At 35.0% G+C, this 13,209-nt stretch overlaps 1 protein-coding gene across 4 annotated transcripts in view; it reads right to left on the bottom strand.

The window, feature by feature from the left end:
* TLK1 (tousled like kinase 1) overlaps positions 1-13,209 on the bottom strand; it is a 143,980-nt gene that overhangs the window by 59,295 nt on the left and 71,476 nt on the right. For 2 of the 4 annotated variants that reach the window (XM_032355916.1, XM_032355917.1), the window contains exons 4-5: positions 4,210-4,285; positions 823-869 (exon numbers count right to left, since the gene is read on the bottom strand). In XM_032355916.1, the coding sequence (XP_032211807.1) occupies positions 823-869; positions 4,210-4,285 (123 nt within the window). The remainder of the gene's footprint in view (positions 1-822; positions 870-4,209; positions 4,286-13,209) is intronic. The other 2 variants (XM_032355918.1, XM_032355919.1) reach the window with 1 other exon arrangement.

A 13,209-nucleotide genomic window follows, 5' to 3' on the forward strand; every position in this document is an offset into this window, starting at 1 on the left:
CTTCCCCTGAATGGCAAACTCTGCTCTCCCACTCAAGTAAATATAAAATTTTTTTCTACTGAGTAGATTATGTTTGTTGTTTTAACAATCATATTAACATTCTGTAATGTAAAATTGGTAGCCAAAAATATTTCTGCGTAGATGTACGAAAACATTCCAAACTGGTTAAGAATCTAAATTTACCACTATTTATTATTTTCAGGGCTCTTAGATTCACACTTCTACCATTATTTAATTTCTATCTAAGAGGCTCAAATATTGCCATGGTGCTATCATAAAGGCTGCAATGACAGTAGAAACACTCTAACTTCTCTTCTTGCTCTTCCTTTTTTCTTTTTAAGATTGATTTATTTGAGAGAGAGAAAGAGGGCGCAGACACATGGAGAGCAGAGGGACAGAGGGAGGAGAGAATCTCCATGCTGAGTGGGGAGCCCTGCGTGGGGCAGGAACTCATCACCCTGAGATCACGACCTAAGCCTAAACCAAGAGTCAGATAGTCAACCAACTGCGCCAACCAGGTGCCCCTCTTTGCTCTTCCACTTAGAATTTGACTTTAAATAGGCAACTTTACATCTCTGGTCCTCAGTTTCCTCATTTGTAATACAGAAACACTAAAACCTACTGTACCTATCTCCCAGGTTGTCATAAGCAAATATGTGAAAAAGTACTCTGAAGATGATGATGTGCCATTCCACTGTAAAAGTAAATTTTAAAGTTCCTAGGAAGATAGGACATTACAAAAGTTTACCTTGTGCTTCAAAAAACTATTTCAGCCCACAGTAAAATTGTATTAAGACTAGAGATATTTGTTAATAGACTTACTTCAAAATAGTCACTAATTTTGTGGCCACGTCCCCCAATACTTTTTCCTAAAATATAAAAGTAAAAAAGTTTTATAGATTTAAAGTTAGTCAGGACTACTTATCATATACTGTATCAGAAAAAGAATGTGTCAAACTTAATTTCCCTAATATACATAAATATCACCTGTTTAATAAAAACAACATGATATTTTAGTTGGTTAGTAAGGGACACTGAAAAAATTGTATCAAGAGCCCTCAGAGGGTAAGATGCCAATTTCAGAAATCCAAAAATGAAGTGACATTTCAATAGAAACATGTCAATTTTTAAAGTTCTAATTACTGGAGAATCAAATAAATAAATGACAGTAAAGGATTTTGTTTTTAAAACTGCATTATTCATATTACTTAATGGCTAATTTCATAAAAGCAAATCAATGAATAAAAAAAGCAAAGTGGCAACTGCATAACCAACAAATCAACTCATACCCAGCAAATAATAAAAAAGCTTTAACACAAAATCATACAAACTGACAATAACATGTTTTAACAAAAATGTTATTTTGTAAAATACTTTTTAACAGACTAGATTTGAAATACTGCTCTTATGACCATATTGGTAAAGCGGTCCAAATTATAGCATATCACAGGTCTTTAATTAAAAGTTTTGCTCTAAATTGGATCATCAATTTTATAAATATTGAATTAAGAAGATGCTAAGAAATACAGTGTTAAAGATACTTTTTTGGATGAGAGGCACCCACCCTTCAATGGAACTATATAAAATAAATGATTTCTTCAATACAAAGAAAAAAATGACAATACCATGAACTCAAAGCCTGTGGATAATATAAACATATATATTTATCAATTCAATACTGACTTTTATTCATTTATTTTATTCAACAAATATTTGAGTGGTTACTATATGCCAAGCATTACTGAGATGAACAAAGGTTACATTTAAGAGTTCAACAACCTTAAATTCTTTTGTGGAACAAGAAAAATTAAGTAAGTGCCCAGGACTATATAAATGGTACCTAGAAAGTGTGAACAACAGTTTTGTAAAGATTTACTTAGAGGTCTGAAAGGACTGGTAAAGGTTTTAAAGTCACATCTTGTTTTACTGATTTTCACTGATTTCGGTGTTTTTTTTTTAAACACAAATTGAAGATTTTTGGCAAACTTGCATTGAGCAAGTCTACAGACCCCGTTTTTCCAATAGATAGCATTTGTTCACTTCATGTCTCTGTGTCACATTTTAGTAATTCTCACAATATTTCAAAATTTTTTCATTATTATGGTATTTATTATAACTTGTTATCAGTGATTACAACTCAATGAAAGCTCAGATGACAGCATTTTTAAGTAATATTTTAAAAATTAAGATATGTATGATGTTTTTTAGACATAATGCTATTGACACACAATAGACTGGAGTATAAACATACTTTTAAATACACTGGAAAACCAAAAAAATTTGATTCATTTATCGTGATACTTGCTTTACTGTGATGGTCTGGAACCAAACCTGCAGTATTTATAAGGCACGCCTGTAAACCCAAAGAATTTTCCTCCCACCTATAACAATGTTCCTGCAGATTGTGAAGGTGCTATTCTCTAAAGACAAAAGAGACAGTTTTGGTTTCCTATCCAGAAGCTATGTCCCTAATTCTTTTTCCGTAACTGAACCCAAACTTGGCTGTTAATATTCCTTCCCCACTATATACCACACGTAATATCAGGGAAAGCTGACTCCTATCTGGTCTCCACCCTAGTTCCTGTCCTCTCCTGATCAGAATTCCAATTTTGTTCAGGTATCAAAAATCTCTTCTACACAAAGTCCACATTTCTAAAAGGAACTTTACCCACTTTGAATTTCAGAGATGGACCTGGTTTTTCTAAGGGCAACTGTATGCCTGTTGGATATAACTGGGTATGGAATGAATGTGGACTCATGACCCAATTCTGGCTGACAGGATTACAGGAGAGGTTTGCTCTGGACTTGAAGAACCTTATATTCAAAGAAAGAGGGGGGAAAAAACACAGAAAGCCAACCTCTCTCTAAAACAAATACAAGTGTGAAAGCTCAAGCAAGTAAATCCAGTCAAAACTGGCAGCTGTTCTAAAAACGTAAGAAAATTAGACAATTCTTATGGATAGCAGACCGCAAAGAAATAAACATGGAGTTATTTTTTCTTTTATCTTTTTTTTTTTTTGAGGAGATGAGAAGTAGGCAGAGAGGCAGGCAGAGAGGGGGGAAGCAGGCTCCCTGCTGAGCAGAGAGCCCGATGCGGGGTTCGATCCCAGAACACTGGAATTGTGACCTGAGCCGAAGTCAGAGGCTTCACCCACTGAGCCACACAGGCGCCCTAAACATGGATTTTTAAAAACACAGGTTGAATCAACCAACTCAGAAGTCTCACCCTAATTTGGGACCTGCTTTTAAGTGAGTTTTTAAATCTAAAGTCGAAACTATCATAACTAATATAACTTTACACTAAATAAAGCTCCAAGGCCACTAACCACAATCTGGCGGAATTACATTAAAACCAAAATTGAGCTTTGAGATGGAGATACAAAATACCACACTTCTACAGAAAGACGCTAGAGTGACTTAACTTCCTGCTTCCACACAGATAGTTGCTGCAAATATATTTCTTGATATCAGTGCAACATGTAAGTACTAGTAAGCCATGGGTCCTGGTCTCAGTCCTTAAAGCTAAAGAGCGGCTCCAAAACATGTATCATATGTATATAGACATATATGACTTAAGAACCAATTTACTGTATTTAAGTTTGAGTGACCAAATTAAACAACAATACTGTTTTGTTGTCCATTATAAGAGTTTTGTAGATGACTTGAAAATCATCTTCTTAGTCTATATAACAAGGGTAGGCATGCAAGAAAGAATGAAGAACAGGTATGGAAAGAAAAAGATGATGCTTTAATAAGCATCTCAACCATTTTTATACAGCCTTTTTCTTTTTTAAATAAAAGAAATAAGCAAGCTTTTGGTACTTGCACTTTAAAGTGACATCTAAAGTTCTTACTCAAAGACAAGAAGCCATTTCAACACTAATTCAGATAAAGAAAGAAAAATGAAAGGTGGTAAGGTAATGTTTGCCAGGTTTGGACATGACACTTGGCCTTTCGAATTCTCAAGCAAAAAAAAATAAGGGAAATGTCCAAAAGCCTAAAAACAGTAACCATATACTACCTGTGGTACAAAAGATTTCAATTTCATATTATTATTCTTTCTTATGGTTAGTACATTTATAAACTATTATTAATGCATGAATTATAATAGCTATAAAAATACAATATTACTTCTACAAAATATTAAGCTATTAAAATCAGATTAATTATAAATACTTATTTGGCTCCGAAAGATTTCGCTTCACTTACCCTGACTACTTTCATTCTGGTTTTCTGCTTTTCTCTTTCTTCCTCTGGATGACTCTGATTGTTTCTTCTCTGGTGTCTACAGAAAGCAAGTTAACAGAATTTAAAGTTACAGTTTTTACACACATAGTAACTACAGCCAGTATAAAAATTATTGTTTTCAAAACAAAAACTATTTTGTTCAATAGTGCTCATGTGAATGTAAATGTATAGTTGCCTATATACAATTGATTTAAAAGTTAAATTTTGCTACTATGTAAATTTTAAACATCCAAAGTACAGAAAAAGTCCTTGTACAAATTACTTGAAATTCACATTTACAGAATTCGACTTGAGATGGATAAAAAATCTGAGAGTAAGCAGCCGTTTAAAGCACCCTTCAAATTCTTAACTGATTGGGCAAAAAATAAGTAAAGAAAAATACCCTATGTTTTCCTATTTGTTTTCTATTATTCACACATATTTAGTCTTTAAAGTAAACTTGGATGAAAAAGAAAAGAGCAGAATTCAAACCCCAATATATATACAATCCTTACAATTATTATCTAACAACTACAGTAAATTCATAGATTATGCTCTAAGTCGGTGGCAGCAAACTACAGCCCAATGACCAAATCTGCTAGTCACCTGTTTTTATAAGGCCCATTACCTAGGCATGACTTTTATATTTTTAAGTAACTGAAAATTTTAATAATTAAAACAATATTATGATGTGAAAATTTTAAGAAACTCAAATTTCAGTGTCCATAAATAATGTTTTATTGGAACACAGCCATACTCATTCATTTCTGTACTGACTATGGCTGCTTTCACACTATGATAGCAGAGTTAGTTCCCAGAAAGACTATATGGTCCACAAAGCCTAAAAACATCTGGCCCTTTACAGAAGAAGTCTGCAGATTCCCCAACCCTAGATGATTGCTTGTTCTCAAATTAGCATTTTCATCAGGCTAAAATAACAAGTAATTTTTGTGGAGTCTAACAAGATGTTATGCTTAGTTAAAAATCAAAACTAAGAACAAAAAGCACAATGCAATGGCACAAGGCCCTCAAATTCTAAAAGATTAGCAAGTATGTCTGGTGCCAGAACAAAGAACATTTGAATGAATGATACATCGAAGCAACTTAAAATAAACCTCTAAAGCCAGTGCAGTTCCCAAACAAGAAAGGGAAATAATCTATATTTTGTTGTCTCTGAGTAGTCTATGATTAAACAATATGAATGACAACACATAACTTGTGTTGAGCATCTATGATTCCTCTTCAGAATAGTAATGTAAGTTCTCTTACCCATTTTTTCAACATAACAGATACAGAGGATGAATCAAATGTTCCAGTGCCTGAATTCTTCAACAGGAGTTCTATCATCTCCCCATCCCCCCCATTTCCTCATGCCTAGCGTACAGTTATCACTTGATAGCTACATTAATATTAAATAATTTATTCAAGGTAACCAGGATTTAAATCAAATTCAAGCCTGTACTTCCATGGCCTAAATGCTCTTTTTTTCTGTAAACGACATGCTACGTGTTCTGTATCAAAAAATTGAATGAATCAGCTACACAAAAATATTTCAAAATTTTATCAAGTTTGTAAATAAAATTATAACCGATAAACTGCCTTCATGTTTTCATAACACAAACCAGAGATCTTAAAGAAATCTTCCCTAACTGGCAATCTACTCAGGAAGTAGACTGATGTATCAGCAGGTTAGGGTAAATAGTTCATTATTTATCAGACTCAGGCAAACAATAACCAATTTTCTATTTTACTCAAAAAAGCACCAAATAAAACCTCTAAGTTAACATTTTTATAAAGAACCCTAAAATCTATCTTAAAACAAAAGAGGATTCCCAAATAGTACTTATTCACAACTTTATCTAATCAATGTAAAAAAAAAAGTAGCTTAAGATCAATAAAATAGTTTTTCATTACAGTTTAATGTTGCACTAATTTTTAAGCATGGCAGGATCCCATCTGTATTCCATCTTAAATCCTGACTAGCTACTTTTAAATAAACAATAACAAAAAAATCACATAGAATAACACAATTCTAAAAATTATACTAGAAACATTTTCTACCTATGGTTTCGTATCACTTTCTAAAATATTTTCCAAGGAACAGTGGATGAGTTAGGTTGAGAGGCTACATTTTAAATGCAGAGCAGAGTGGAACAGTTCAGCCAGGGTGAACAAAGTTAGATTTATTAAGCACAAAGCTTTTAAATGCTAACATTCACCTGCTATCTCCAAAAGGGGAATGGGATGGAAAGTTATAGTGTATGAAGAAATTCGCAAACTTATTTGGAATAACATTCATTAACCACTTTACTGGATATATATTTGAAGAAACTTAGGGTCTTCCCCCCCCCCCAAAGACCTACAGATTATTTAAGTAAAAACTGAGGCAAAATTTCACTACCTAAATTTAAAATTTAATGGCATGGGAAAGTGGGACAGTCCTTGGAGAAAATGTCATTTTGTTAAAAACAATGAATGAAAAAACCTAGATGCAGGGACGCCTCGGTGGCTCAGTTGGTTAAGCCGCTGCCTTCGGCTCAGGTTATGATCCCAGCGTCCTGGGATGGAGTCCCACATTGAGCTCCTTGCTCAGCAGGGAGCCTGCTTCTCCCTCTGCCTCTGCCTGCCTGTGCTCGCTTGCTCTCTCTCCCTCTATCCCTGACAAATAAATAAATAAAATCTTTTTTAAAAAAAAAAGAAAGAAAGAAAAGAAAAAACCTAGATGCATATTTATTACAGTGTAAAAACAACCCAAAAGGCAACAAGTTTACCTCCTTTCAACCAGAGAATTTGAGGAATTGGGGGGGGGGGGGGACAAAAATAAAATTAATTTTAAGACTATAATGTATAACTAGTGCAGGTAAAGAAGTTGGAAATATGTAATAAAAAACTGAAAAGTTGAACAAAAATAAAAAACGAAAAAGGAAAATTGAGATGTAACTAAATTCATCTATAAAATAAGTGTTTCTATTACAAACAGACCATATTTCGTCCCTTCCTATAAACCCTAATCTTTTCTCACCCATGTCCTACTGTTACCACCTCATTCCTCACTCTCACCTCAGATTATTTTAGACTTGTTCTGTCAGCCCAAAAGAAACATCATTTCCCAGAAAGCAAGAACCACTGGTCTCTGAAGAACCACAGACTGAGACTAAGAATCAAACTCTGGGTCTCTGGGTCCTTTTTTTTTTTTTTTTTTTAAAGGATTTTATTTATTTGACAGAGAGAGATCACAAGTAGGCACAGAGGGAGAGAGAGAGAGGGAGGAGGAAGTAGGCTCCCTGCCTAGCAAAGAGCCTGATGCGGGACTCAATCCCAGGACCCTGAGATCATGACCTGAGCTGAAGGCAGAGGCTTATTAACCCACTGAGCCACCCAGGCAGCCCTCTGGGTCCATTATTTACGGTAAGACTCCAATTTTTCATCAGTTTTTTTTTTTTAAGTAATCTCTGTGCCCTACATGGGGCTCAAATTCAGAACCCCAAGGATCAAGAGTCAACATATTCTACTGACTGAGCCAGCCAGGCACCCTATTCTCATCAATTTTAAAATGTGGTAATACAGGTGTAGGACTATGGGGATTAAATAAGAAACACACCAGAGACACACTTAGTACACCATCTGAAACAGTTGTGAAACAGTACACCATCTGAAACATCTATAAATGTCAATAAGCACCCAATAAATTTTCTTATCTGAATTTAAAGTTACAGTTTTTACACACACAATTACTACATCCAGTATAAAATTGTTTTTTCAAAACAAAAACTGTTTATTATTATTATTATTCCAAAAATCTATGTACTTTTCTATTTCAAAACTTCAATCACAAGTTAAATGATTAGCAGTTTCTTCCCTAACAGCTTAAAAATAACTTGTAGGGCTTACAAAATAAGCGATGTTTCCTCTTTAAGGTCCCATTCAACTCTCTTTTCAACTATAAGCTACAGAACCAGCAGTCTACGGTCTAAATATGCTATACTAACCTCGGGAAAATGTGCATTAGGGGTTTTTTTTTGTTGTTTTTAAATGTAAGTCTGAACAGTACCTATAGTAAACAAAACTAAAATTCTCAGTGAAGGTTACTGCTAACAATTCTCCTGAGTTCTCATTTCTACACAGATTTGAGAATTTAGAACCCTGGAGATTTAGGATATGCAGAAAGGTACAAATATTTCATCTCTAAAATGGCTCACCAGTGAAGAAAAATTCAGAATGCTATCTGCGATTTTCAAACTGTACTCCAGAGATACCTTAGGAAAGGAGGTTGTGCCTCAAAAGATGTTAAAGAAGAGGAAAAGGGAAGGAAGGAGCAGGGAGCTGAACTAAGGCACTAGCCTATCAAAGACACATCCTACCTCTACCTCCATGCTTGCAAACACAGCATCCCTCATTTTAACAGAGGTTCCATGTTGGACTTACTTTGAAGGAAGAGTTCTACAGCTTAAAAAAAGATTTGAAAACCCACTGATCTTGACCAGTGATCTCCTAGAAAATCCAAGGGACATCAACCAAGCCAGTTTTGCATTTGCACAAGGTGTAAAAATTGCACATATTGCATATTTTATAGAATGTTTTCAAGTTTATTACTACTCTTGCTGATGCAGTCATTTCTTTCTTTGCTTCTCTAATTTTTTTTTCTTAACTAATGCATTACAGCTGACCAGAAAATAGATGGCAAAATAAATACGGAAAGCAAAATATGATATGGCTTTATTTTTAAAGATTTATTCATTTGAGACAGAGAGAGCACAAGCTGGGGGAGGGCCAGCAGGAGAGAGAGAATCTGAAGCAGATACCACACTGAGCACGGAACCCAATGAAGACTCCATCTCACAACTATGAGATTCACGACCTAAATGGAGAAGCTCAACCAAATGCACAACCCAGGTGCCCCTGATTTGGCTTTGAAAGATGGAAAGACTACCACAATTATAAAAAGTCAAAGAATTACACTGTGCAATGGAACAGTGGTTAGGAGAAAGTGACGAAAGTAGAAAGTGGTACTATTCATATCAATTTAGCTTTATAAATGCTAATTTGTAATCATACCAAAATCTGAACGATTACTGTGGCATTTAAATGCTCTAAGATATTAGTGATAATTTACCTGGTATTTTCTAGCAATTGAAAAGTATGTTCAAAAAACAGACAAATCTAAAGGACTCAAGAGGTGGTAGTGATATAATTAAACTAATGCTTCTATTTTATTTGGAATTTAAGCCAGTGATTATTAAACAAGTTTTCAAATCTAATATGGGATCTTGTTTTATCTGACTCCTTGACTTATTTTTTAAAATAAAAATAAATGTGTTTCTTCAATGCAAGTAAGACAAAATGTAAAAAAAAATCCTACAATCTTAACACTGTCACAGGAGGGAGATAAATCAGTATGAATTGTGCCATGATAGAAGATAACCACCTCTATCAGCCTCCAAATAGAGCTATTTAAAATTATTGGCATAAATGCATTATAGGAAATTTTAACAGTATGTTCAGATATCATCACAAAAGAGAAGGAGTAGATATTAAAATTTTTTACCTCTATCTTAAGTAGATTTCATCAGCCTTGACTGGACAACAAAAAGAAAAGTCAGAGATCATCATCTCTATAAAATTACCACAGTTAATGACACAGATATATTTAATCTCTTCCCATTAAATGAGAAAATACTTTAGAATAGAAAGAAGAATGGGGCACCTGGGTGGCTCAGTCGGTTAAGCATCTGCCTTCGGCTAGCTCATGATCCCAGAGTCCTCGGACTGAACCTGCTTCTCCTACTTCCTCTGCCCCTCCCTGCCTTGTGCTCAATCTCTCTCTCTCAAATAAATAAATAACATCTTAAAAAAATATAGAAAGAAAAGTTAATTATTAAATAATACCCGTAACAAAATATTCAATCCTCCATCTTGTCAGAATGTATTTTTTCCAACTGATTCATTTAGCTACAGATTAGTTTTAAAAAAATACAAATCACTGGCTATTCCAATGATTCATAGGGTTACTCAGCTATCAAATTTAAGGTCACTATACTTCAAAAAAAATGGCATGACAAATTTATGCCAATGTTCAATTTTATTCCATATTTCTAGGCAAAATTTGTTGAACTAGATGTGAGACAGGAAAATGTTGAAGAAATCTGTTACTTTAATGGCACATATCAAAACAGCACTGAACTAGAAAGGAAAATCTGGAGTTTTATAAAAATAGTCAATGTAAAATAGATGTTCTATTCAAGAATATCAGATGTACAAGATACTGTTTCTTCCAACCTTTTGCTATAAAAATTTGGTTAGAATAATGCACTGTAAGAAAAGTAAAATTCTATTGTAAAAATTTCTTTGCTGCTTTGCATCCAATTTACATTTAGTTAAAACTATCATGAGATATGTGCATCCTAGTTCAAGGATTTTGAGCTGGCAGGACCTGAAATTCACAGTCTGTCTCTGCCCAGGAGTCAAAACTTTAATATGGAGAACAATTATTATCTGGAAATGTTTGCTTGAATCTTTGACATCTAAAGAAGATCTTTGTTACATTGCTGACTTTAATATTTAGTGTAACAAGTTTATGTATTTCTTATTTCTTGGAACATTGAAAAAATAAAGTTTAAATTAAAAAAAAAAAAGTTTATGAATGCAACATTTTGGGATCCTATCATGAAATAAGAGCATCTCCTTGCTGTTTCAAGTAAATCCAATCAACACATCTGCAATTTTGAGTGTAGCCTATTTTCTGCTGTACTGCTTTTATTATTTAATAATATGTACTATCAAAGATGGTGGAGAGCCAATAAGATAAACTTAGGTAACTACCCAACGGAAATGCGTGCTGTCTTACAGGTTACTTAAACTGTGCCAGCTCACATCATTTTTTGGGTTTTTACCCAAAGGATCTTTACTTGCCTTACAAACAGATAATATCCACAAGCACATGAGCACCTAAAAGAACTGTATTTGTAATACTACCGCAATCTTACTCTTACTTTTTAAAAGCTACCTTAACTTGCCATCCTCATAGTCTGACTTCTCAAGCTCCTATTATCTGGACCCATTTTAAATTTGCATTCACGTATGTTTAAAGGAGCATACCAAGTTTCAATATTTATGAATGCAATTTTATTAGCCATTTTCTGACAATTTACAAAGCATAATTACTTCTTGGCATTTTCCCCTTCTCTGGCTTTCCCTTTAAGGCGTTATTTGTTGAACAATACAAAACAAAACATAAAATAAAGTTGGACTTTCCCCTCTATTCATATGATCTTTAAAGTTTTCAAATCATTCAGCCAGAATAAAACAGACATACAGAGCAACTGCTGTGGAAGGAAAAAGCAAATTTTCAAGATAACTTATTCTGGAAATGTTGGCATTTTGAAAGTACTTACAATAGTAAAATTTAGAACAGTGATTTCACAACTTTTCTCCCGGTGTGACACTCATGATGGAGTAAAATATACTCCTGTATAATATCCCTACAGACATTTCTCTGAACATGAATTGCTAAATCCTTAAACAATATCTTTGGGACAGACACTTCTAAGTGTAAATGTTGTGTCACAGAATATGCACACTAAAAATTTTACATATTGCCAAAGTGCATTTTCAAAGGCAGGATCAATCACACTTTCACTGTGATAATGCCCACTAACCTTTAAATATCTACCTGATGTGTTAAGGGGAAAAAAAAGTGGTATCCCATTGCTATTCTCTATAGCAATACATTTATAACCCTCAAAAAGTGTGTTTTTTAATTTTTTTTAATTAATGATTTTTATTTATTTATTTGAAAGATCAGAAGTAGTCAGAGAGGCAGGCAGAGAGAGAGAGAGGAGGAAGCAGGCTCCCCGCCAAGCAGAGAGCCCGATGCGGGGCTCGATCCCAGGACCCTGAGACCATGACCTGAGCCGAAGGCAGAGGCTTTAACCCACTGAGCCACCCAGGCGCCCCAAAAAGTGTGTTTTTTAAAATAAATCGTTCTATCATAAAGATATTAGCATGGATTCTCAATGTTACTATACATCATAATCACTTACAAAGCTTTTATTTGAAGTTCATGCTGAAGTGCCCATTCCAAATTTAACCATTTCTGGACAGAGACCAAAGGAATCCTTACTTTTAAAGAGCTCCAGGGGCACCTGGGTGGTACAGTCAGTTAAGCATCCAACTCTAGGTTTTGGTGCAGGTTGAGATCTCATGGATCATGAGATCGAGCCCCGTGTCGGGCTCCATGCTTAGCTCAGAGTCTGCTGAAGACTCTCTCTTCTCTCTCAAATAAATAAATAAATAAATAAATAAATAAATCTATCTTTTAAAAAAAAAAAAAGGGCTCCAAAAGTGATGCATGTATTAGCAATAGACAATCTATATATACAACAGTAAGTCCTGCAATATTCCACACTGGAAATTGTTTAAAATTAAGAAATTAAAATTACTCTTGGGGCACCTAGGTGGCTTAGTTGGTTAAGCATCTGATTCCTGATTCCAGCTCAGGTCATGATCTCATGGGTGTGAGATAACAGCTCCCACAAAGGGTTCTGACCTCAGCGGGAGTCTGTCTCAGATTCTCTCTCTCTCTGCCCCTCTCCCCACCTACAAGGAGGCACTCAGACACTCTTTCCCTCTCTCAAATAAATAAATCTTTAAAAAAAATTAATATAATCTTCTATTAAAAATTAAAGACCCCTGAGGCGCCTGGGTGGCACAGAGGGTTAAGCCTCTGCCTTCGGCTCAGGTCGTGATCTCAGGGTCCTGGGATCATGCCCCACATCGGGCTCTCTGCTCGTCAGGGGGACCTGACTGCCTCTCTGCCTACTTGTGATCTCTGTCAAATAAATAAATAAAATCTTGGGATGCCTGGGTGGCTCAGTTGGTTAAGCAGCTGCCTTCGGCTCAGGCTGTGATCCCAGCGTCCTGGGATCGAGTCCCACATCGGGCTCCTTGCTCAGCAGGGAGCCTGCTTCTCCCTCTGCCTCTGCC

This window comes from Mustela erminea, chromosome 8 (assembly GCF_009829155.1).
Source record: "Mustela erminea isolate mMusErm1 chromosome 8, mMusErm1.Pri, whole genome shotgun sequence".
Classification (NCBI taxonomy): Eukaryota; Metazoa; Chordata; class Mammalia; order Carnivora; family Mustelidae; genus Mustela; species Mustela erminea.